This window comes from Pelecanus crispus, chromosome Z (assembly GCF_030463565.1).
Source record: "Pelecanus crispus isolate bPelCri1 chromosome Z, bPelCri1.pri, whole genome shotgun sequence".
NCBI classification, from domain to species: domain Eukaryota; kingdom Metazoa; phylum Chordata; class Aves; order Pelecaniformes; family Pelecanidae; genus Pelecanus; species Pelecanus crispus.
This window is the reverse complement of record NC_134676.1, coordinates 12235078-12260026: the sequence shown is the minus strand read 5'-3', so window position 1 is coordinate 12260026 and position 24949 is coordinate 12235078. Positions and strand designations below refer to the sequence as shown.

The 24949-nt window shown below is 45.1% G+C and overlaps 1 protein-coding gene across 1 annotated transcript in view; it reads right to left on the bottom strand.

Annotated features, from left to right (window-relative positions):
- Nucleotides 1–226: 226 nt before the first annotated feature.
- LOC104028303 (phospholipid-transporting ATPase ID) overlaps nucleotides 227–24949 on the bottom strand; it is a 69101-nt gene continuing 44378 nt past the window's right edge. The window contains exons 13-27 of the mRNA XM_075726354.1: nucleotides 24211–24254; nucleotides 22456–22621; nucleotides 21491–21679; nucleotides 20506–20621; nucleotides 18348–18512; nucleotides 16562–16673; nucleotides 14960–15065; nucleotides 13835–13982; nucleotides 9694–9877; nucleotides 7966–8189; nucleotides 7041–7124; nucleotides 5878–6123; nucleotides 4307–4445; nucleotides 2300–2430; nucleotides 227–448 (exon numbers count right to left, since the gene is read on the bottom strand). Of these exons, the coding sequence (XP_075582469.1) occupies nucleotides 227–448; nucleotides 2300–2430; nucleotides 4307–4445; nucleotides 5878–6123; nucleotides 7041–7124; nucleotides 7966–8189; nucleotides 9694–9877; nucleotides 13835–13982; nucleotides 14960–15065; nucleotides 16562–16673; nucleotides 18348–18512; nucleotides 20506–20621; nucleotides 21491–21679; nucleotides 22456–22621; nucleotides 24211–24254 (2276 nt within the window). The remainder of the gene's footprint in view (nucleotides 449–2299; nucleotides 2431–4306; nucleotides 4446–5877; nucleotides 6124–7040; nucleotides 7125–7965; nucleotides 8190–9693; nucleotides 9878–13834; nucleotides 13983–14959; nucleotides 15066–16561; nucleotides 16674–18347; nucleotides 18513–20505; nucleotides 20622–21490; nucleotides 21680–22455; nucleotides 22622–24210; nucleotides 24255–24949) is intronic.

Below are 24949 nucleotides of genomic sequence, written 5' to 3'. Positions count from 1 at the left end.
CCTGGCAGCAGGACACGTCTTTGGAAGAGAAGCTGGAGTCAAAGGGTGCACATGGGTGAAAGGCCCAAGTCCTTGATTTGGTAGCCCAGAGGGCAGAGCTCTGGGTGGCCACCGGCTCAGTGATTTGCAGGGAGCAGAGCCTCCTCTCCTGACAGCCCTTTGCTTTGGTGTGCTTTGTTGGTTTTTTGTCTTTTTTGGTTTTTGGTGGTTTTTTTTTTTTTTTTTTTTACAGTCCTTTGTGTTTATGTTTGTCACTATTTGGTGAAAATGTTCCTGTTGTGCCAAAAGGTGATTTTGGCCGCATGTTTCTCCCAGACGTAATGAGGGCTCCAAAGCCGTGCTGATGGGAGAAGGCATAGCCGGAGCGGCGGGTGCTGGTCCGACGTAGGCGTCTCTTGGGTGAGGGCGGAGGTGGCCTCTTTTTGGCTTCTTTGATCTTGAGCAGGACCTGAAATCAGAAAATAAGATGGACTAAGTGGGAAGTGCATCATTATTCACAAACACAGTAAAAGAGGAGCAAAGAAAGGGAAACAGAAGCAGGGGTCGAAAGCCAAAAATGATCGACAAAACAGGGGGATGGCAGGAGGGATTGCAGAGCAGGAACTGAACTGGCAGCACAGGGTGGCAGCCTGGTAAAAGGAAAAGGCAATCTTATTCTAAAAGGCATTAATGGGAGTGTCAACTGTAAGTCATGGGAGGGGATGATTTCAGTGTATTGTTCCTCAGCTCTGCAATGCCTCATCTGGGGTATTACTGCAGCCCTTTTAGGCACTTCAGTCAAATAACCGAAAATGTAGAAGTCATCTCAACAATAGTCAAAAGTCCAGAAAACAAATAAGGCAACGTTTAAAAATTTGCTTACTTAATCTAAGAAACAGACTACTAAAGGGGATCTCTGATATGTAAAAGCTTTTTATGATGAGAATAGTGATCAATAAATTCTCATATTCCTTGGTAGAACGGAAAGAAAGAATGCACTTTATTTGCAGGTGGTGGGCTCTCTGGTTCCACATGGCTACCGAGATCTTCTGCAGCAGGCATCTTCTCAAAAAGGGGCTATCAAAGGCAGGAGGCCAGTACTGAATGCCAGTGGTTCGGCAGACTCTCCAGCCACCAGAACCCTGTCCTTCCTGCTTGGGACAGTGGCAGCTGTGGGTACTTGCCCTCTCTAAGCATCAGGTCTGTATTTAAGTTCCTTTCATACTGCCATCTGGGGATCTCCATACAGCGGGAAACTCAAACACTCCTCCCTGTGACAATTCACTTCCCAGAGGAGGTAGAAAAGTAAAGTGATTTTGCACTAGAGATGCTCAACCCAAGCACTGAAGCTGGGATTCTGGACCACAGCTGTGTTGGACTTCTACTCAACTGAAGGGTAAACTCAGCCCATTTTTACACACCTGAATTGCCTCTAACTGTGCCCTGCGGACCTCCATACCTAGCAGTCTTCTCTAGTACCCACCTACCCCCTCTGCAAGGGCTGAGCATTCTCCTTCACTCATTCTCCAACAGTCCTGGAGCACCTGGGGAGCTTCGCAGACATCCCAAGGATGATCAGGGCAGTCAGTGAGGAGCACTGAGCTGCATGCCCTTGGGACTGTGCCCGGGGACACTGGTGTCTCGCAGCTCAGTGCAGGAAGAAGGAGGAAGCACCAGGTGGCAGCAGCATTTAGCAGATGCTCTTGCTTGAAAGCCAGCCTGGGTAGCTGTGTTGATGCTGGTATTCTTGAGGTGTACATTAGCTGTAGTCAGCTGTGCGCTCTCTGCCCACTCCATCTCTCCCAGCCTCTCCTTGCCCTAGTGGCCTCATCTTCGTATTCCTGGGGATGGGAGGGCAGCAGGTTTCAGAGGGGGCCTATAACTGTTGGCTACGAACAACGTAAATTCTGAAGTGAAAAAAAGAACCCCAGCAAACATGTATGCCTGGGTGGAGGGTGAAGGGCTGCGGTCTGCAAGGCTAAAAACTCCACAGCAGCAGGGCAGGAGGAACACGCCACTCCTTTGCCACTGACCCACATCACTTAAACCCTGCACCTAAAAATAGTGTGGCTTTCTTGCTCCAGTGCAATCTAATCCACATCTAAATAATCTCAGCCTTGGTCCCAGCTGCAGATGGTTTGAACTGTGCCAAAACCCAAATTCACTCCTTCTTCTCAAGGGATTAGGGGACAGACAGATGGCAGCACTTGCACCTACAGGGACATACACTCTGAGGAATGCCAAGCCCATGCAATATGGCTCCACAGTAAACTTAGGTAGTAGTAAGCAGGATTTCTGGTTTAGTAAGGTATCTCCTTACTTTATCGCTAGGAGTTGGCTTTAACTGAGCCTTCAGGAATCGAAAGCCAACTACAGGCAGCACACAGAGGGTGATGCTGAGGAAGATTGCTAGCCACACGTTTGGTTGGCTGAGGGTGTTTCGAGCCGTACCTGAAAAACAAAAGCAGGATTAAAACCGTAACAGCACCACCTCTCACCATCATTCACCTTATGTGATTCCAAAGCACTTGGCAAACAGACCAAAATATAAAGCAGACACCATCTCCAACAGTGAAATCAACTTGCTGTAGAGAAGACAGCAATACCAATATCACTGAGATGAGCAAAGAAAAATGCAACAACCAGACTCATGCAGACACAACTGCAGCAACAACTCAGGAATACGAGGATGTCAGTGTGAATGCCTCATCTCTTTACAAAGAGTCAAACCACTGCAAAGGATTGATATAAGTCTTTAGGAGACCTCTTCAGCCTGAGTCCAGCCCTCTTACCTTTTGCCAGGACTCTGGTGCAAAAGGACAATACTATTTTCTTACTTCCCAGCACCATTTCCCAAAGCATATGGAGGACTGACTGCCCAGCAGACGATATGATCTCAGCCCTTTACAAGAGGAGCATGTGTTGCTCTGGGTGTCTGCAAGGACAGTGTAGCCTAATGGGTGTATTGGCAGAGCAACTGCCATGTGGTAGCATGACACTGCCACCTTCTTTGAAACCAAAGTGCTCACTTCTGGCTTCTCCAAAACTGAAGGAATGTAAGATAGAACAAACAGTCTGCAAAACCCTTATTACAGGGCTTAATGATGCTGTTGTTGGCAGTAAAGTTGCTGAATGTTTTCTTTTCAGTTGGCCAAATTCTACTGTAATACAACTCCACTGAAATTAAAGTAAACAAATTGTCTGAGTCCAGACTAGAAACACTTTCCTTAAAAATGGTTTCAGACTGAGACCTTACTAAGCGGCCCTCAGCATTATGGCTAATTTGACCTACATAGTACCAAGAGAACAGCAGATAGAGATATCCTGGCAAGTGAGTTACCACCTGTCTTTGGAAACTGAACAGACACTCTGTCTTCTCTCACTCAGCATTTTTGATACTAAAAGCCATTGTAGAGTCGATGTGACCGTCTGCTTGGAAAAAACATTGCAACAACTGACCTGCATCTCAGATACTTCTAAAATGGCCAAGCACCTTGGTATTGCAGTGAATATGGGCAGAACAAGTCTTGGCTTAACAATTCACCCAGAAATAAAGGCATTGATTAATACACCAATCTGAGACTTGAAAAAAAAAGTGTTGGGGTTTCAGAAGTAGAGTCTCATAACAATGCTGTATCAATATTGGCTATGGATGCACAGAGCTATTAAAAACATCTGAATTACTTTGCTAAGCTTTCATCTTCCTCTTGGTCAAAGTCTCAGGAGATGGACTCATTTTTATGTTATCCTCCACTTTTTGCATGTGTTTGGAAATCTCTTATGGAGAGTAACTCCAAAGACCTAGTCATCACTGGGTTTTTTTTTGTTGGGAATTTGCCATTTAACCTGGCTGAAAGCTCACCATAGTCACATGGCATTTTTCTCATGTCTCTCTGGATGTTGTACTTCTATGCTTTCCTGTACAAACATGTTGACTTATTTACAAAAGAACATGCATCCTTCTGCAAACAAAATGCTCCTAGATATCTGTAAGAACTGGACACCTGGAAACAATATAAAAGAGCAGCAGAAAGCATTCCAGCCAGCTCAGTAGCTTTATTTAAAGGACCATTCCTGTGGCTGCATGTGAATGTGCATTCTTATGCAAGGAAATGAATGTGGCACACGTTCACCTGGATGGATGGGATTCAAAATAAGCATTCCCAGCAGCCCTCAGAAATACCCTGGCATTTCTTATAGAAAAGTCAATCAATATATTCTGTTATTGCCTCTAGAGAGGCAATAACATGTACTGGAAATACTCAGCAGATTTAAGCCCCACAGTATGCCCATTTTGAGTGCAATCCAGATTTGTCCCAGGGCTTACCAACAAAGGGAAAGGAGGCTGTGAAGATCAGGTACATGCCATCACTATACATGGTGAAGGTGATAGCAAAGTAAACAGAAAGGCTGCCCCAGATGAAGAACTGGTTCACAACTGTCCAGTAAGAGGTGTCCAAGCCAATCTGAAAGAATGGAGTGATACAGCTATTGTCAGTGCCTTAATTATTTAGCAGATCTGTGCTGAACACAGCTTGTCCTCTCCTTTGCAAACACCTGCCCCCAAGACTGTTATTTATTCAAATCTCAACAAATACCACGCCACAGATCATAGGATGCTGGGAGACCATTCAAGGCAAGCATTACTATGTTTGCCCTGTTGTTGCCCTCTTCTCAAGCATTCACCAGTGGCCAGTACTGGAGACAGAATACTGAGTTCAAATGAGCCATGCTTATGTCCCCACCTGCAAGCTGTGATCTAGAACTGAAAGTTAAAAGAAGAAGCCTACAAGATGTCAGACAGAAGAAACCATTATCTAGGGAGGTGTGATTGACTGGTTTCCTTTTAAGAAATTTCTCTCATCCTGCTAGTACCATCTGAATTTTGTACCACCCAAGTGTTAGCTATTTCTTCCAGCAAGTGCAGGCCTAGCATCTGCATCATGCATGGGGCCAAGCTACAAAGACAGCCCCATAATGAAGACCCTTTAAATAACTGCCTGATAGCAGACAGACAGTCCTGTGCTTCAAACCCTTCCCATAAACCTGGAATGAGTCCTTCTCTATTCCCAGCCTTAACTGTTTTGTCTGCTATGACTGCAAACTTCCCAACTGTCCTGGTTTTGGCTGGGATAGAGTTAATTTTCTTCCTAGTAGCTGGCATAGTGCTGTGTTTTGGATTTAGTAGGAGAAGAATGCTGATAACACACTGATGTTTTAGTTGTTGCTAAGTACTGCTTATGCTAGTCAAGGACTTTTCAGCTTCCCATGCTCTGCCAGGTGCACAAGAAACTGGGAGGGGGCACAGCCAGGACAGCTGACCCAAACTGACCAAAGGGCTATTCCATACCATATGACATCATGCTCAGTATAGAAACTGGGGGGGGTTGGCTGGGGAGCAGCAATCGCTGCTCAGGAGCTGTCTGGGTATCGGTCGGCGGGTGGTGAGCAATTGCATTGTGCATCACTTGCTTTGTATATTAGTATTATTATTATCATTATTACATTGTTATTATTATCATTACTATTTTACTTTATTTCAATTATTAAACTGTTCTTATCTCAACCCAGGAGTGTTTCTCACTCTTACTCCTCCGATTCTCTCCCCCATCCCATTGGGGTAGGGGGAGTGAGCGAGTGGCTGCATGGTGCTTAGTTGCTGGCTGGGGCTAAACCATGACACCAAGACTCTGCTTTCCTGTCACCCTGATCTTTCATAACATACAAATCTGTTGTTCTGTTGAACTGAGGAGAGTAAACTGGTGTCAAGAGACTTTTTTTGCAAGAATGCAAGGTGCAGCAGCAAATGCAATGCTATCAAGATCCCAAGTGGCCCTCCAGATGCTGCCTTCATAAGCCAGCAACTAATTCCTATAAATATTACCTGGGATGCCTTACCTGTACAGACACCACAATCAGTAAGCAGGTCTGGGCCATCAGTGCAAAGGACTGGTAGTCAGCAATGGCCTTCCCATCACTTCTCATTGTATTGTACATGGCCCCATAGGGGATGAAGAAGAGAATGAGGGAACTGTAGATCCCTTGCAACATGCACTTGACAAACACCATTTTGTTAAAATAGAGGTTTTGCTGGCCCGGCACATATAGCTGAGGAAACAGCATGCTCCAGCGATCATCCACATCCTGAAAGCAGATAGGAGATGGTCAGATTTGCTGGCACCTACCCAACTGACCACACAAGACCACTTAGGGTTGCTGTGTCCCTGTAACATGCATTTCCATGAGAAAAAGCTTAGCACACAATTCACTCAGTTGTACTGATGAGCATGCACATGCCACGATCACCTAGACACATTTTCCATGTTGAATTTCACCTTTCTTGTGCAGAGAAAGATGACAAGTGCTGCAAAAAAAATGAAGGTATACTTCATCTTAAGCAGACTGCATGGTCTGCTCCCCGAGAGTTGCCTGGGAGCTAAGGCATAGAAAATACCTCCCCTGGGTCCACACACAGGCAAGGCTGTCTGAGCTGGATCCCTTAAGTGACCAGAACTGAACACTGTGAACCATTGCGAAGCAGCAAGTTCCTATTTATTTAACTTGTAAAAGGAATACAGGAATGGCTTTATTTCTATGTCTTGTTGAACAGTAATAGCACATGAGTTAAAAATGTGTATGTGAAATTACTGCAGGAAGACTTCCAGTAGAAAGGCTGAACCTGGAAAACCTGGCTTCAGGGTTCTAGTTCATTCATTGTTCTGTGTGGTCATTAAAAAGTCACTTGTCAGACTTCAGGAACAGAGCTAATAAGACGTGACTACTTCAGGGGAGTGTTTCAATGGCAGCTTTTACTGTGGTCAACAGCCAAATCCAAAAGTCTCACCACATGCTGAAACCCACAGGCCAAATCGGGATAATACACCATCTCTGCCCTGGTGCATCCTTTTTTTGTGCTCTCAGTTCTCACTAGCAGGAAACTATTTTAGGGGATACCACAATAGCTAGCCAAAAAGTCAGCTGCTTTTTCTTCATGGAACCAGCTCAAAGCAGCCAGACATAAAACCCCTATAAACAAATCCAGGCGGTGACAGAAACAGTACCTGATCGAAGAGACTCATTCCTAGCACCGGGAGGGAGGTATATACCAAATTGTAAAGCGTAATGAACCACTCATCATAGACAGTCTAAAGAAAAAAAACAGAGCATGGAGTTAGCAAAAGGCTGCCTGTTCCATCTCCTCAAAAGTATACACAATTAAGTGCTGGCATTTTTTTGGTTCGAGATGCCACTGAGACCAAAAGTATAAGGTAACTCAAGCTCAGCAGCCCTAAATGGCTCATACCATAAGCTGTGGGAATACACGGATCATGTTATGCCAGCCCTGTTTGCTCAGCATCCACTGCTGTCCACAGCTAGAGCCAGACACCCTCACACCGGCACCGCAGAGCAGCCGCTGACATCTGGGATCAGCGCTCCATGGTGGGCAGCCAGCGGGCAGGGTGGAGGGCAAGCGCCCTGCCTGCACCCTTGCACCCACAGCCCCGGGGCTAGCAGGGTCTGGGATGGAAATTGGTTTGTCTTAAACTAACACCAGACTTTTCGCTGCAGAAGATTTGCTCCTCTTGCGAGCTGCTGAAGCACACAGGCATCCTGGGGTTAAACTGGTTGCTTTGAATATGCTAATAGGACAAGCGCAGGTCTTACACAGATCTGCAAACTGGTCAGGCTTCTGTGTCATCTGTATCCTTGTTTGATGGTTGTAGTCAGTTTGAACACTTTGGAAAATCCCACGAGGTACCTGTGTGCTTCATAATGTACCTAAATGTCTTCAGGCATCTGTCCTCTACCAGCAGTATAATGAAGGCAGCAATATCTGCTTTATACTTGTACAGCTGAAGAAGACAGACCTGTGTGCTGTTCAGTGAGCTGGGGGGAATGGCATAGTTTTTTTCCTTTTAAAATGTTTCCAGACACTTTACTTGAAAATGCTAGACATGACCATGAGAAAACAGAAGCTGGACCTACCTGTGCTGAGAAGCCACAAAAGAAGCCATACCAGAAATGCAGTAATGTGAAGGCAAAATTCTTATAGAAGAAGTATTTGAGGAACTTGCACATGCGGATGTAGGACCACCGGCCATGGACCAAGAGCAGGCGCTGCAGGTAACGGAACTGTGCGAAGGAGAAGTCACTGGACAAGACTGCCTGCATCCCCTCCTGGCCACTGATACCAACCCCGATGTGAGCAGCTGCAACAAGAAGGTCATTGATCATGTCATTACACTGAGAGTTTTGATTACCCCGTTTTTAAAATGAGTTCCCTGCACTGGGACACTGTGTTAAGTCTCTCCTAGCCTTCATAAAAAGTCGTATGTAAAATTATTTTTAAAAAAATAAAAATATTTTTGGGCAGTAATTTTTTCAGCAGCATTATGATTTTGGCTGTGGTGATACATTTCCAGTAACTGGGCTTGTATTATTTGAACAAAATTACACCCTCAGTGACAATTCGTGTTTTCTTTGTGAATGTTTTCCAACAGCATAAATGCTGTTGTTCATAACAGCTGCTGTTATGAAAAAATAACTTTAATTTATATTGACACGTGACTTGTATTTATGTGCATGCATGCCCTTCCAGCAGCCTTAAAATATCACTCCAGACAAGCAAAATCTTCAAACCCCTTATAGATTTCTCAGACACAGTGCTGTAAGGCAGACTGTAGCCTTTTTACATTTTCCTAGGCTTTATTAGTTCAATCAAATAATTAGATAGAAGAGTCACATCTTTTTTTAATAGTAACTTGGGTTTATTAAACACGGACATAAGTTTAATGTGACAGCTAATTATACAGCTTTAACTAATGAGAACAATCTTGATGGCTGGAGGTTGGTTAGATTCAGAGGCTTCCGCGGAACAGTGAATTGATAAAATCCCAAAGTCCCAACCCTCTCATGGGGGGAATGGGTTAGTTTCTAATTATCATGTACACTTCAACTTTTCTTATCCTTTCTTTACTGACTGCCTGGCTTATCTCCCTTGAAGGTCCCTACTTAGCCTTTTCTTTCTTAATTAAAAGGCTCCAGTTAATAAATTCTTTCAAATTAACACAAGGAAGATTAGCAATAGGCTTTTCTGAATGATCTTAATTTAATTATACCTAGTTAGGGGATTTTTTTCATAAATTCACTGAGGTAATGCAGCATCAAATGATGCTCAAGGACGAAGGGGCCTAGAAGCCTGTGATTTATAACTCGAGAGATAATTACAAAAGGCCCTACCACATGGAAATGTTAAAAAAAAAAAAAAACAGACTGTTTACAGGCATGAAGATTTTCTTTCTGCATTGCAGGCAGGCCCTCTCTGACACAAACTTGTTTTGTTCTTTGTATTGCCCTTGTGATGGTGGCCATGCAGGCACACAGGTGGACATCTCACAGCCCCGGTGGGCTTTTGTCGGTTTTAAGGTAGAAACAGAGAAATAGGCAATACGCGCAACCTTAGCTTGCTGCGATCTGGGTGGTGGGGGCACAGCAGAGGGCCCTCCTGTGTCCTGGAAGGCAGGAGACACGAGCAGGCTGTAGTGACAGCGCTCTGCAGAAACCTGCCAAAAACCTGGGACACAGCTGCTTGGTACCACGAAGAGGGTGGTAGAGAAGGCACTCAGATATGTGTTCCTGCTGCTCGGCCACCTCAGATAGCAAAGATATCAGTGAGTCAGTTTGCTAGAGCATGCCGGCTCGGCCATCACTCACTTTTGATCATGCTGACATCGTTGGCGCCGTCTCCTATTGCCAGGGTCACAGCCTTCTTGTATTTCTTCACCAGCTCCACCACCTGGGCCTTCTGCAGCGGAGTCACCCGGCAGCAGATCACCACTTTGCACATGCAGGCGGTTCTCACCAGCTCCAGTTCCAGATTCCCTTCCAGCGCGTAAGCCTGAGAAGAAGGAGCAAAGGGGTGTTCAGGTCAGACTAGCAGCAGCTCGTGGCCTGACAAGATGGTGCAGCAGAAAGGAAATGAGAATTGAGCTAGTTCTTCCATTCAGCGGAAGGAAGGTGTGAGATACCCTGAGTGAATCCGTCCATTCAGTCGCAGGGACCATCCACACCGCACAACATCACGCCACGCAGCGTACACCCGCGAGCTTGCAGCTTGGTTGCACCACAGCTGGATATGCACAACAGCTGCTCTGGCCGATGTAACCTGACAGCGCAGCAGGAGTGTCAAACAAGAGCACTAAATTAACAAAGCTGCTGCTGGGCCTGAGACAACCTTGCATATGTATCTCCATGCAGGAGGGAGTCTCTGCTCATCCCTCTTTGTTTATTTTTTAAGCTCTGGGAGATAGGTGGTATAAATAGAAGAGATTTCAATTTGGGAGTACTTAATTAAAAAAAAAAAAACATGGAAAAAGCAGAGCTCAGGTAAGCATGACAAAGCAAAACACAAAGCCAGGGAGAAGGCAACTTTGCTCTGAGTGCTGACCTTTTAAATCAGTCAGCTGTATTATTTCTGTTCGGGAAGCACAGAGATACTTGGATGTCTGGTCACCCCTCCAGCTCTGCGTGAGGAGGATGGAGTAATGTTAGCTTTTCCTGTTTCTTTCAGATCATGCTTTTTGGCTCTGTTCTTTGCTGTCTCAGACGTGCATGGAAGGAATCTACGGGGGTTTCTCCTCCTCAGAGCCATTACAATAGGCCCACTGCCCTTTCTGCGTGAGGCAGACAATCCTTAGGCCAGATACTCTTTCTTCTTGAAACAGAGCGCTGTGAGTCACCAACACCCCCGCTTCCCTCCTGTCAGTGGCAGGCAGGCTTGCTCAACAAGAGACCTTTTCGTGGGTTAGCTTTAGTACCAGCTGGTCAGTGCAGTTAGAGATGGCTTTTGCCACAACATCCTCGCTGCACAGCACTAGCAAAATGTTATCGCACGGTATATTAATGATACTGCACACAGATCATCTAGTGTGATGATGCCATTGCTGATGCTGATGTGCTTCTGTTTACTCGCTTTGTTTGAGCAAGACCGCATGTGTGCATAGCCCCAGTGCTGCTGTCCCACCCATCTGCATGTAGGGATACGACACTGAACAGATGCTGTGTTTGAGTGGGACAGTATCAGCACTATTACCATTGTTCAAACTCTAGGTTCACAGAAATAAATAAATAACATAAAGTTTTGTCCACACTGTCCTTGTGGTCCACACCCAGGAGAAAGCCATGGTCTTGGTGAGACTGACTGTGTCCACTCTGCTGCAGGCTGTGTGGGCTGGCTGTTCCCACAGAGCACAGATTTGAATGTCTTTGTGTGGTACATATCTCCTTGCCAGGGTGTGGGTGAGTGTGTGGTTTTCCAGGAATAAAAAGAAAGCTTTGTCACCACTGCCAGTGGTGCTTTTACAGCACAGCTCTCGGGGTCTACGCTGCAGGCTGAAGGGACGAAGTAGGAACAGGCAGGGGCTTGCAGCTGGCTGGGATGTCAGAGGATTGACCCATGCAGATGCACCAAACTTGATAGAGCTCTTGTCTGTTTTGCAGTGAGGATCTAAAGGGGATTAAGGCCCTGGAGTTGAAGAGGGAGTGAGTGTGAAATAGGGAGAGAAGGTACTTGACAATGTAGACAACTGCCTGAAAGTGTCTCCTCTAGTCCAGGGTCTGTATACATGGCATACAAGCCAAAAATGGAGCCAGATGAGATTTTTTTTGATAGTAATTTGCTGGACTGGTGTAGAGCTGGGAGTTAAATTTGCTAGACTGCCAGCAAGAGGGGTAGCAACCACAGGGAACAGAAGCATCTTGTCTCTGAAAGGCAGTGCCTCCCAGCTCTTTCCATGTCTACCTATTTGCTTCCCCTGCAATCTGGGAAAGCAAAATACTGTACAAATAAACCTGATCTAGACTAAGCCTTCCTCCCAGACAGGTTGAAATGTATCTAAGTTGTTTTTTTTTCTAACCTGTTCTAAAAAATTTCCAAGGATGGAAAATCTATTCGAGTGCTTCACTATTCTCACCAGGAAGACATTTCACCCCAAACTCTGTTCTCTCACTTCAATTCCCTTACTTTGTTTACCTCTTATTATTACCAAGACTAGTATACATTTTGTCAAAGAAAATGGCCCAAATAATTTGAATTATTTCAGCTAAGACTTTACCAATGGCAAACAAAGCAGGAGGCTTTCTTCACAACTCTGACAGGTGATGCTCTTACATACATACCTCTGATTTTGTATGTGTGTAGCTGATTATGTGAAAGTGGAGAACAATGCACTTGCTCTTACTGAATTGCATTCTCCATTTTTAGAATCATAGAATCACAGAATGCTTTGGGTCGGAAGGGGCCCCCAGAGATCATCCAGCCCAACCCCCTGCCGTGAGCAGGGACAGCTTTAACCAGAGCAGGGTGCTCAGAGCCCCGTCCAACCTGGCCTGGGATGTTGCCAGGGATGGGGCCTCCACCGCCTCTCTGGGCAACCTGTGCCAGTGCCTCACCACCCTCATGGTAAAAAATGTCTTCCTTATGTCTAGTCTAAATCTATCCTCCTTCAGTTTAAAACCATTATTCCTTGTCCTGTCACAACAGGCCTTGCTAAAAAGATTGTCCCCATCCTTCCTGTAGGCCCCCTTTAAGCACTGGAAGGCCGCAATAAGGTCTCCTCGCAGCCTTCTCTTCTCCAGGCTGAACAACCCCAACTCCCTCAGCCTGGCCTCGTAGGAGAGGGGCTCCAGCCCTCAGATCATTTTGGTGGCCCTCCTCTGGACCCGCTCCAGCAGGTCCATGTCCTTGTGCTGAGGGCCCCAGAGCTGGACGCAGGGCTCCAGGTGGGGTCTCACCAGAGCAGAGCAGAGGGGCAGGATCCCCCCCCTCGACCTGCTGGCCACGCTGCTGTTGATGCAGCCCAGGATGGGGTTGGCTTTCTGGGCTGCAAGCGCACATTGCCGGCTCATGTCCACCTTTCCATGCCCCAGTACCCCCAAGTCCTTCTCCGCAGGGCTGCTCTCAATCCCTTCATCCCCCAGCCTGTACTGATATCGGGGGTTGCCCTGTCCCAGGTGCAGGACCTTGCACTTGGCCTTGTTGAACCTCATGAGGTTCACACAGGCCCACCTCTCCAGCTTGTCCAGGTCCCTTTGGATGACATCTCATCCTTCTGGCGTGTCAACCACACCCCAAAGTATTTCTTCAATTTGTTAAAATTGTTTTCAAGTCTAATCTTAAACTCCATCATACCTGCAGTTTCTCCAATCTTGGTGTTACCTGCTGTGTTTTTAAGCAGTTAATGCAAACACTGAATATCAAATAGATGTGGGATAGCCCCCTGCAGATGCCACTTAACTGTTTTAGATCAACAGTGAGCCCTTAAGAGCCGTACTTTCCAAGCAGTCTTGCATCGGTCACTTAACAATTTCATCTAGACTGTATTACTTCAGTTTGCTTGGAAGAACGTCATGGGAGAGAGCATCAAACAATTTATTAGTTAAGTTATAAGATAGGTATCCTATCTGTTAAATATATCTGTTATCAGATATATTTAGTAGAACATGTTCTTGGCATACTTGAAACCCACATCTGATGTTATCTTATCTTATTGCTGCATCCATAAACTGCCTGAATATTTTTCTAGTGTCTTTCTGGAAATGAAAATTGATCCAGCTACTCTACCCCTCTGGTTTGCTGAACATCAGGGCCTACTCTTCCCGGCTCCAGTCTTCTGAAACCTTGTATATCACCTTTGATGTCTCAGATAATCACTGAACCTAATCTTCAATTAGGAAAAAAAACCCCAAACAGTCCTCTAGAGCTAAATTTTTAAAGCATTTTCAGACTTCCATTATGTCCCTATCACATTAAATTCTTCAGAGAACAGCCCCTACCATGACTCTGAACCTTCCTTACCAGGCTGTGGCCAGTGATAACCAGACCGTACACTCCATTTGCTTGCTCATCGGGTAGAACTGTTGTTTTTTTTGAAGATTTTTCAAACTGAATGTTGATCTCATCACTGTCCAGAAAGGAGTCTGGCTTCATCTTTTTCCTTGCATTCCTAAAAAAGAATCCAAAATAATAATGAAAAGCTTATACAGATATATGTGTTTTATTAAATCAACTTTATGAAAATAAAAAATCGATGCTACACTTTGATAGTTTATTTCAATTTTCCCTGCATCCCTACAACAACATGCCCAGTTTAGCTCCTGCTGTTGGTGCAGATCATCCACATACTTCTGAAACTCTAAAAAGTGTGTACTAAACTTGTGCTGATTTAAAGTCAAACAAATCATCTGAGTGTCATAAAGGTCAGTATCCCAAAGGGCATCCCAATTTTCTGTGCATATTGCCTGGCAACCACCTATTTCAAGAGAAAAGGACTGAAAAACTTTCCCATTTTCCACCTATACCTAAGAACTTGTGTCTACTGAGGATGCTAGGGAGGAAGGTAGATTTCTACATAATGCTAGAAAAGGACCGTATCCAGACAAAGGACTTCCAAGGGACGTGGTTGAGTCCTCATCCCTGGAGGTATTTAGAAGATGTGTAGATGTGGTGCTCTGGGACATGGTTTAGTGGTGGACTTGGCAGTGCTCGGTTAATGGTTGGACGTGATTATCTTAAAGGTCTTTTCCAAACTAGACGATTCCATGATTCTATGCTTCTATGAGTCTGTGAATGTGGATGAACGGCAGTAGTGGTAGAGCAACACTGCAGCTCAAGCCTGGAGCCAAAGGTTTTGTGGCTCCAGATCACTTGTTGAATGTCAGCTGATATTGCCTGCCTGACTCTGCTTTCTTATACATTTATATAGATTTGACCTCTTGGATCAAGAAGCTTCAGAGTTTACCCTCAGAGGAGATTTCTGCATTGTGTTTAGCTGCTGGATCTTCCAGGGAGCCAGCCAACCCTTATCTAAGGTCCCTGAATGAACTGCACCGAGTAAAGCCCACAGGAAAAAAAAGGTGGAATAATACAAATTACAAATAGCCCCAGTGCACAGCAACAAAGCTGTTTATTTCAGCCATTTACCTCAGCTCATTAAGTACATCATCAGATGTGCTGCCTTCAATAATGAAAACATCTTCCATGTCATCATGCAGCAAGTTGCAGGAGTAACCAATATTCATTGCTGTCTCTGGGAAAGAGAAACAAGGAAGTTGACCCATCTTAGCAGCCTCAAACTCACCCACTGTCTCTGTGTCCTCTTTACACACATGCCAAAAGCTCTCCTTCTCACTCAAAAGGGCTGTGAGCCTTTCAGAGTCAATAGTTTAAGAGAGCCAGAAGAGTCACCTTGATGCACATAGCAGCAGATCTCCCCTAATTGGGCTTCTTCACAAGGCCACAGAAAAAAATAATTCTACCAAAATGAAAAAGCTTAAAACACCCTTTGGCCAACATACTTGGAGCAATAAAAAACATTATCATGTTGATTAAAAAAATTTTTTTTGGAGTTAATTTCCCCGAGTCTGTTTTGCCCATGATGGTAATTGGTAAGGGATCTCTCCCTATCCTTATCTTGACCCACGAGCTTTTTGTTGTATTTTCTGTCCCCTGTCCAGCTGAGGAGGGGAATGATAAAGCAGCTTTGGTGGGCACCTGGCATCCTGCCAGGGTCAACCCACCACAGTAAGCAAAACGATTACATTTGGAACATGATAAAATGAAATGTTTATTTTTTCTCAAAAATTCTCTGCTGCTTTCTTGGATGAAATTATTTGCAACCACTTTTGGCCTCCCTGAAACGCCAGTGTTTCAGTGAGGTTACTATTTCTCCAAAAGAATTAATTGGAGTCTATTTAACGCTCTTTCCAACTTAATGCTTTCTCCAAAAGCCTATGTTTCCTCCATTTCTATTCTGGATCATTAATGCCAGGACCAAACTAAACCAGACTCAACATCCATTTTAGCATTAAAGTTCCTGGAAAGCAGGACAAGATTTTTTCTGCCTTCTTCACCAGGATGGTCAACTGTACTAAAGTGACACCTTTTCACAGCATATGACACAGGGACTATGGGATGCTCATTTTCACCTCTCCAAAGGCAAAGGATGCTGCCTTCACATTGCTTCCAGCCTCAGGACAGGAATTAAGGACAGGCACTAGCTACAGTTATCTCATCTAATTCCAGATAAGTGGAGTTTTGCCTAGCTGGCAATGAAGCAAAGCCAGCTGTAAGTTTGTCTTCTGTGCAGTCTTCAAGCATTGGAACAGCCTGCCCAGAGAGTTGGTGAAGTCACCATCCCTGGAGGTGTTCAAAAAAATGGGTAGACGTGGCACTGGGACATGGTTTAGTGGGCATGGTGCTGTTGGGTTGATGGTTGGACTGGTGATCTTAGAGGACCTTTCCAACCTTGGTGATTCTATTCTAGTTCTACTTTCATTAAAAAGGAATCCAGCTACCAAGCCAGGTAACATGAAATTAATTATTACTCTACCCTTAATTGGTTTAGTGGTGGATTTGGTAGTGTTAGGTTAATGGTTGGACTTGATCTTAAAGGTCTTTTCCAACCTAAACGATTCTATGATTCTATTCTATGATTCAAAGGAGAAAGAATGAGAACATGGGTCTTAGCAGAACCATCCCACTGGTGGGAGAGAAGAGAAACATCCAAAGCTGTAGTCCCTTTACCTTGCTTGTCTCCAGTGAGAACCCATATCTTAATGCTGGCTTTGCCAAGAGTCTCAATTGTCTGTGGGACTCCGTCTTGTAACTTGTCCTCAATCGCTGTGGCACCTAGCAGCTTAACAGAAAATGTCAGGGAACTGGTAAGTCTTCCCATTGCTAGCAAAGTAGAAAGCATTAGACCTCCAGGTAATTACTCAACCAAACACAAATGAAATCCAGGAATAATGTTGTAAGGTTGTTCATTCTTCCTCAGCAAATTTCCTGTACAGAGTAGAGCCCTGATCCTGCAGATATTCTAGTCTCTAATCCCCCAGGCTCAGATGGATCATGAACATGCATGAAATTATTTGCCAATGTTTGCAGACCTACAGGTCTGTGTTCCTCCGTGTCCCCTTCACAGCAGATAGAGCTTTAACTGAGGGACAAAGACAGCTGTAGATCCGTGTCCCCAAACCTCCATATGCATCCTCTAGTGTGGAGCTCACTCCCAGCTATATTGTACTGCAGCTGTCATACGGCTGCTAAACATCTTCTCCAGCCCATAACAGACGTGTCCCCACCCCTGCTCCACACTGTCACACAACTAAACCACAGATTGCTCAGGACACAAACCTTAATTATTTTAAAGCTATTGCTTTTTCTGCATTTTGGAGATATTTGGTGGCTTTAACCTATTGTCAAAGGGACATGAAGGTTTCATTGCTAGCTCAGGTTTAGGCAGCATCTGCTACCACCTACATCCTGCTGTTGGGAGGCTAAATTCAGAGTTTGGCTTTAAGCCCAAGATCCCTTTTGGCTTCCTGGGATGTTCATCATTCATCAGCTATAAGTGTTATCCATGTAGACAACAGCTCTGAAGGAACTTCTCTCTAAACCTCCATGTCTTTCCTGCTTTGAACATGACCCACAGAGTGTTTGCACAACGTATTCTCTGGACTGGAGGATCAGCATTTTCCACTCCTCTAGATGAGCAGTAGGCTCTGCCCCATGGACTATGCAGCTTCCAGAGGTCAGCATCTCCTTGGCTCACACTTGCTTCTTCCCAGGCCCTGCTGGCATCCTGAGCGTACAGCTAATGGAAGGAGCAACAGTGCGGCTCCCAGGATTTCTGAGATTTCAGGAAAGCACTGCTGCAAGTTGAAAAGCTCAGTTGCTTCCCTTCAGATTCCACACATCCTTTTCATTCATTATTCACCGGCTCTAAAACACAGGCAGAACCCCACCCCCACCCCCAGGGCATTCAAAAGCTGTAACAACACTCAGGGAGAGAAGAATGACTTGAAGATCAGAGTATAGCCCTATTTCAAATTGAAACAAACATATTCATGGACATCACCTCCCCATCCTGCCCAAGGCTGCAAGAACAAAGAAGACACTGTCTGAAATGGAGGGGCATTGGGGATTATTCATTATGCCTGCTATTTCAAAGACAGGAAAATAAATAGATCAGCCATTTGCACACACAAAGGATAGCTATGAAATATTTGTGTCCACGTCATCTCCCTTAGGCTCTGGTATGTCACTTCATCACGAGAAAGCTACTCTGACACCCACGTGAGTTAAAATAAAACCATTTCCCTGCACTGGTGGCTGACACTGCAGTTACGGGCTCCTGATGGAGATGCCAGTGAAAACCCAGGACTGCCATATTCCTATCTGCTCCTGTCACACAACCCACTGAGCTGTTTGCAGAGCAATGTTTACTGAAGTCATACTGAGCTGTTTATTGACAAACCACCATCCTCGCTGCCTCCCCCAGAGCTCGGCCCAGATTCCCTGAAACACCAACCATTAGGTCTTTTTCAATCTCTTCATATAATTCTGACAATTTATCTTCCCGTCCTTCCAAGGCAGTGCTTGCTTCATGGTGACGCCTGATCCAGTCCTGAAAGTAGTCTTCATCCAGGTTTTTATAGGCCACCACGAGTGTCCTCAGACCTTCACCAGCAAACTCCTGCAAGACAGTGGTGAGGCAGAATAGGTCAAAGGAGAATGGTCGCTCACCTGGGCTTACAAAGGACGCTCGGAAAGCAAATGGTTATTTGTAAAAGCTTCTTGCCTAAAGTCTGCAGAGGAAAGGTGAAAAAATCACAACTTAGACCACAAACCTTGGGGTACTTTTTAAAAACTAGTTCCAGACCACTTCATCATTGCCTTACAAAGAATAATTTCAAAAGAGTTTTCCTACTTTTTGGCTCTAAAGCTTTACATTAACCAGGCAGTTGTTTCCCAGGTTTGTATTTCTCAACATACAGTTCAGAATAGTGAGACCTAAATAAACACTGAACACAGCCTTGAATTTTGGACCTGGGCTTAACACTTTCAGGGTACAAATGCTGGCTGAAATGCACAGTGTGAGCATAGGCAGTCATGATATCTCAGCAAGTCCTTGTAACTGTGCTTTCTGCAGATGTATGATTGATGGTATGGTGCTCAGTGTTTGGTTGAATAACGGAGATCCCTTGGTCAAAATGGAGGTGTTCCCCCAGGCTTGAAGTAAAGGTACATCAGGAACAGGCTACATCTGTCTCTGCCCTCTCCCTCACCAGCAACTTTCTCTGACTCCCCAAGGCAGTGAGCAGAGATGTTTGTGCTATTGCACAACCCCTCTGGCAAAACTTTCTGTTACATGGTGCTCTGCACTGTACCAGCAGGATCTGGCATCACAAGGGGGAGTAAATATTGGCCAGAAGATATACTTGAGTGAGTAGCCATCTCCCAGTGCACTCCATCAACAATATAAAAGCCCACAAGTTTGAGTGATGCATTTTCCTTGCTGCCCAGTCAATAGGCCCCTGTATGATCTGGAATAAGGGGAGGTATGTCCCAGTGCCTGCCTGGTCCCTTCTGACTGACACCCCTGGGATCACAATCATTGCAGATCTGAATTGTATTCAAGAAGGTAAATGGCCCTGTGGCCCATTACTGATCACCTGAGTTATTCTGATCCAAGGCATGTTTGAGTGCAGCAGGTGCATGCATTGTGGAGTAATAGCAGATGTGGATGGAATTTAGTTGCCAAAATACAGATGAGTTGTGCCATTTCAGGTGTTTCACCTATCCTGCCTGGCTTCCAGCTCCTACTCCAGAGGAATACAGGTCTTCTGAACGTCCTGCATTGTATTTGCCATCCATGTCCAGATGTCCTGGATATCTTAGAGCAGTTCAAATGGCACCTGGTGCCCATGCTTAGGCAACTGAGTTGAGACCTAAGGTTTTATAAATTTATTTCTCTCTCCATTCCCCACAAAACCAAAACCAAAACTGAAAAAAATAGTGCTTGGGTGCTGCTTCTGGAAGCTGTTTTTTGTCTCAATACAAAGTATGTTTCCACACCTGGAGAAAAGGAAACCATCTGTCCTGGTTTTGGCTGGGATAGAGTGAATTTTCTTCCTAGTAGCTGGTGTAGTGCTGTGTTTTGGATTTCGTATGAGAAGAATGCTGATAACACACTTATGTTTTAGTTCTTGCTAAGCAGTGCTTATACTAGTCAAGGACTTTTCAGCTTTCCATGCTCTGCCAAGTGCACAAGAAGCTGGGAGGGGCACAGCCAGGACAGCTGACCCAAACTGCCCAAAGGGCTATTCCATACCATATGACATCATGCTCAGTATAGAAACTGGGGGGAGATGGCCGGGGAGCCGCAATCACTGCTCAGGAACTGTCTGGGCATTGGCCAGCAGGTGGTGAGTGGCTGCATTGTGCACCACTTGTTTTGTATATTCTTTTATCATTATTATTATCATTATTATTTTCTCTTCCTCTGCTGTCCTATTACACTGTCTTTATCTCAACCCATGGGTTTTACTCTTTTTTTTCCAATTTTCTCCCCCATCCCACCACAGGGCAGGGAAGGTGATGAGTGGCTGTGTGGTGCTTAGCTGCCGACCAGGGTTAAACCACGACACCGTCAAAGGCAGAGATGTTGTGCAGAAGGAAACACTTACATTCAGGTGTTCTGTGGTCTCCTCTTTGAGAGAGTCGCAGGATGAATGAAGCAGTTCATAAAGAATCGTGTCAGCCCCCTTGCAATACAAAGTCAAGTCACCTTCTGGACTCCGCACTATGAGGAAGAGAAAAAGAAATGCTACAAATCCCAGGCTGAGGCACTTGGGATTTACAGCACTTCCATCAAAACAAAGAAGGGTTTTTAGAGGTGTCCAGACTCCACCAAGTTTTGGCAAACTCGCAGGAATCAAGACAAGCTTTGCTTAGAAAAGAAGATAATGCAAATACTCTCCACCTTAGCAGTAGCAGCACAGGCAACTGTACCCGGATTGCATTGGTCTGAGCAGATGATCTGTTGGATTATGTGGTTCCGACAGACAGCAGGCAGGACAGGCAGGACATCTGCATTCAAAAGTCAAGAGCAATTTGTTCTTAGGGAACTGGTCCTGCTGCTCCTATTGCTCCTACCAGTAAAGGTACTACTGCTCTCTCACTACAGTTATGATATTCCAATTCCTGAAATATCTGAGGATGTTGGAGGGTTAATAAAGGCTACACGAGGTTTCTTGAATCATTTCTCCATTTTGCTTGTAGGACAGTGGGTTTCTCTACTTGTCCTTGCTTTCTCCTTTCCCACTTGCTTGGATTTTGCTGTCAATTTTAAAGCTCATTAGAAGGAAGGCCTTTTCTGCATTGTCATGAGGGAAGTAAGATATGTAAAAAGCTTAGTGTCTTCAGGAGTCTGCTTCATCATTGTGGTCCAGGTGTTAAGATGTTCTCCCGCCTGCCAAAGTTAAGTATTTAGCTAGCACTGTTGGTGTGTAATTGAAAAGTCAAGGCAGTCCATCTCAAGCGTTCAGAAGTAAATGTTATTCAGAAAGCATTGCAAAGGAGATCTCCTAGGAAAAGGCATCACAGCAGAATGAGGGCCAACTTGAGAGCCTAAAAAATCAGGAAGGAAAGAAGGGTGCAAAGGGAACATACCAATAACAGACATTCGCTTGCGAACATTGTTGAAATCAAGAATAGCCAGGAGTTTGTATATTTTTGTTTCTCCCATTTCCACAACGGTGATGGTCTCTGGTGTGCGAGCCCGGAACACAAATCCAAAGTTTCTGGCAGCAGTGACAAGGGCTCCCTCATCAGGAGATTGGGCCTGATACACCAAGTTACCTGACATGGAAGAAAAAAAATGTAATGTGGCTTCTACCTAGTTTCTGAGCCTAAACAAATAGAAAATCAAAGACATTATAAAGCAGTTAACCCTTTGCTTTTCTGTCTATCCCCAGAGGTGCAGCACTAAAAAGCACCTTATGTCCACATGTCTCCATCAAGTCCCATCAACCGGGCCAGTGCAAGAGACCTCCTAGACTCTTTTGGGGTCTTCACTCTCTTTGGAGTCCAGAGAGACTTGGGTTAACCTTGGGTTAACCCCTTCTAGTTACATCTGCATGTATTTTTCTTATCAGTGTTTTCACCTTATATGTGTCAATTAATGGTTCTAGCCTTTAAAGCACCATTTTCGCCCTGTCTTGGATTTGACAAGACTGACCCAGTACCTGCGGGAACATTGGATGAGTGGAGCTAATGAGTCTCCAGTCGGTAGGTGCTCTATGCACTTTGTTATATGGGACTTGGTGCAGAGAAGAGAAAGAGTGGGGAAAGCCACCTGCCACCTCAGGGAAGCTGTGGCACCTGCAGTTTCCGCACTCCAGAGATGTGGTGTTTGCAGTAGTGTCAGCTCCACCACAGGAACACACAGGGATTGGAGGCCCTGGTCCTTGCTCTTCCCATGTGGCATCTCCAAAGATATTGATTTACGTGTAGCCATATACTACAGAAAATCACCAGGGAGCCAAAAGGACCAATAACAGCTTCTGTGGAGAGAAGACATACTGTGGTGCAGGGTGAACATAATCACTCAGTCTGGTGCCTTGACCAGTCCTCACCTTCCTTCTTCTCTTCTGGCATCACTGTGTGACAAAGTGAGAGCAGCCGGAAGAATCTGTGCGTTGGGCCATCACTCAGTTTCACAGCTTCAACCAGGCTGTGGTCATAGAAGGAAAACTTCGGGTCGGCTAACTGGTTGTATGAGAAATCAACTTTCTCTGTGTTCTGCAAAAATATGGCTCAGTGTTATTTATGGAGCTCTCATATGCCTCTACACCAATGCCTGCCCATCACAGCCCCTCTATCTTCCTTACATTTAAAAAGGGCCCTCCCCTGCAGGGCTGTTCATAACAGAGATTGGTGAGTCTAAGTAAGTTGGAGGTCATGGAAGCTACTGAATCAGAGGAGAGGACAGGCACTTAAGGTGCCTTTCAGAGCAGCACTCAGGCTGAGAACCTTATTAGCTAAAGATGTCTCTCTGTATGACAGCAAATGCTCCTACAGGATCCCCACCAAAGGATTTCTATAGCAAAGAACTGCCTGCCTTCAACACATGCCTGCTTGAAGGCATCATGCTTCTGATGTCAATGGCTGCCTGTGATAGGGCAATGTGGAAGCCCAATTTAAAACAATTCAAAAGGCTGCGTTCTACACCCTATTCTCCCAAAGCAAGAAAAAATCCTGATATGGAAAAAAGATGACAGACAAGTGATGTAAAGGTTCAACTCCACAGGCACTGCTCATTTTGTCTAAAAACAAGGAGCCCCAAGCAGAGGGGAATGTACTGGAAAAATGGCCAGAAGCTCACAGCATGATGTGTCATGGAGGAATGCACTGCCAAGCCTGCCTGGGACAAGTCTGACTCCCGCCCCGTTCCCAATGAGCTCAGAGTTTCCAGGATAGGAGTCATCCTTTTGACCTCTGCAAGCTGACATTTAGCACTAACCACAAGAGCACAGACCCACCCCCCACACACACTCATCTGCACAGCAAGGTCCAGGCACTGCAACACTGTGGATGTGTGGGCAGCAGGACTCTGCTCTGGTGAGTGTCAAGGGCAGGAGGAGCTGCCAGGTAGCCAGTTGGCAGGAGACCAGCATGTCTCCCCAAGCAAGTCAGCCCTTTGCATTTTGCTGCCTGAGCGAGGGCAGCCTGGAGGCACAGCACCGGCACAAATAGCCAAGTTCATGGGGTAATTTAAGTTTTAAATGGCCTGGAAATGAATCATTGGAACGAGGAGTGAGATTTTCATCATCATCTGGCTGCTTGTTACTTGGATTACTGCATGCAGTTTTCAGACATTTTAGAAATCCAAGACATATGCATTTGTACCAGCAAGCAGAGGCTAGAGAGAAATGGAGAATTCACCCATTTTCACACTTTCCAACGTCCAGACATCAGGAGAATTTGACAATGACCTTGTAATTGATATGAACTGAACTCACTGATTTCCCACCAAAGCTTTAATTAACTGCCAAAGATAACAAAATTCACCAATGTCCAAGTTTCCAACAAACTTCAATGGCCAAGTATTCAAGAGGAGCTGTGCATGCACTGGGATGTCATGTGAAGCTGAGGGAACAGTGGGCACTCAGGCTATCCGACCTGCAGGTTAAACTAGGCTTACTGGAAGGGAATGCAACTCTGGCAATCCTCTGACATCCACAAGAACACACATCCCTGTTGTCAGGGTCAAGAGCATCAGCTGTTGCAGGGTCAACAGCGTGAGCAATGCCTGGGTGAGTTGTGTCCATCAGCACTTAGGCAGGCAGGTTCACTGAAAGCACAGATCCTGATAGCACTTGAGCACTTACCTCATTTATTTCTATCCTTTGCCCAGACATATCATACACATCACCTGCAAGCAAGACAGACTGAGGTTATAGCCACAAACTCCAGATAAGTGCAGTCTCTGAGCTTCTCTACCACAAAAACAGGTTAAAGTGTTTTGAAGCTAGTATCTAATTTAAAAGTTTCAGTAAGCATAAATATCTTGACATGGGCACTGGAGACTGATGATTCATATCAATCAGTTTCTGTTGTAATCCATGACAAAATCCAGAGACTGGCAGATGCTTGAAACACAAAGCAGTTGCTATAAAAATGATTGGCATTTGGGTAAAGATGACTTGGCTCAAGCTGAACCCAGAAAGGACGTAGTGCTGGGTAGGAAACAAAGGTGCTTTCAGGGGATGACTTCTCTTGTACCTTCCCTTTGGAATGTGAGACAAAATCCAGCTCCTGGATCCTATTGGGTTTGCAACAGTCCCTGGACAACCACAGAGAAGGAGTTGTCAAAGCCCATTCTTCCCACATCTAGGTAGCAAGGCTGCTCTATTCATTTTTCCCTGAACTGATGATCTGGTCACAGAAATGGAAGACATCTCATCTCCAGGAATCACTATTGAAACTTCTTCTGTCAGAAGAAAAATTTCACTTGGAAGTTCTGGACTGTGCCCAGTCCAGCCAGATTCAACACTTTATTGAAATAAGACTGAAATACTGCGAATTACATGAATGATAGATCCATACCTGCACCAGCAACCTCAACTG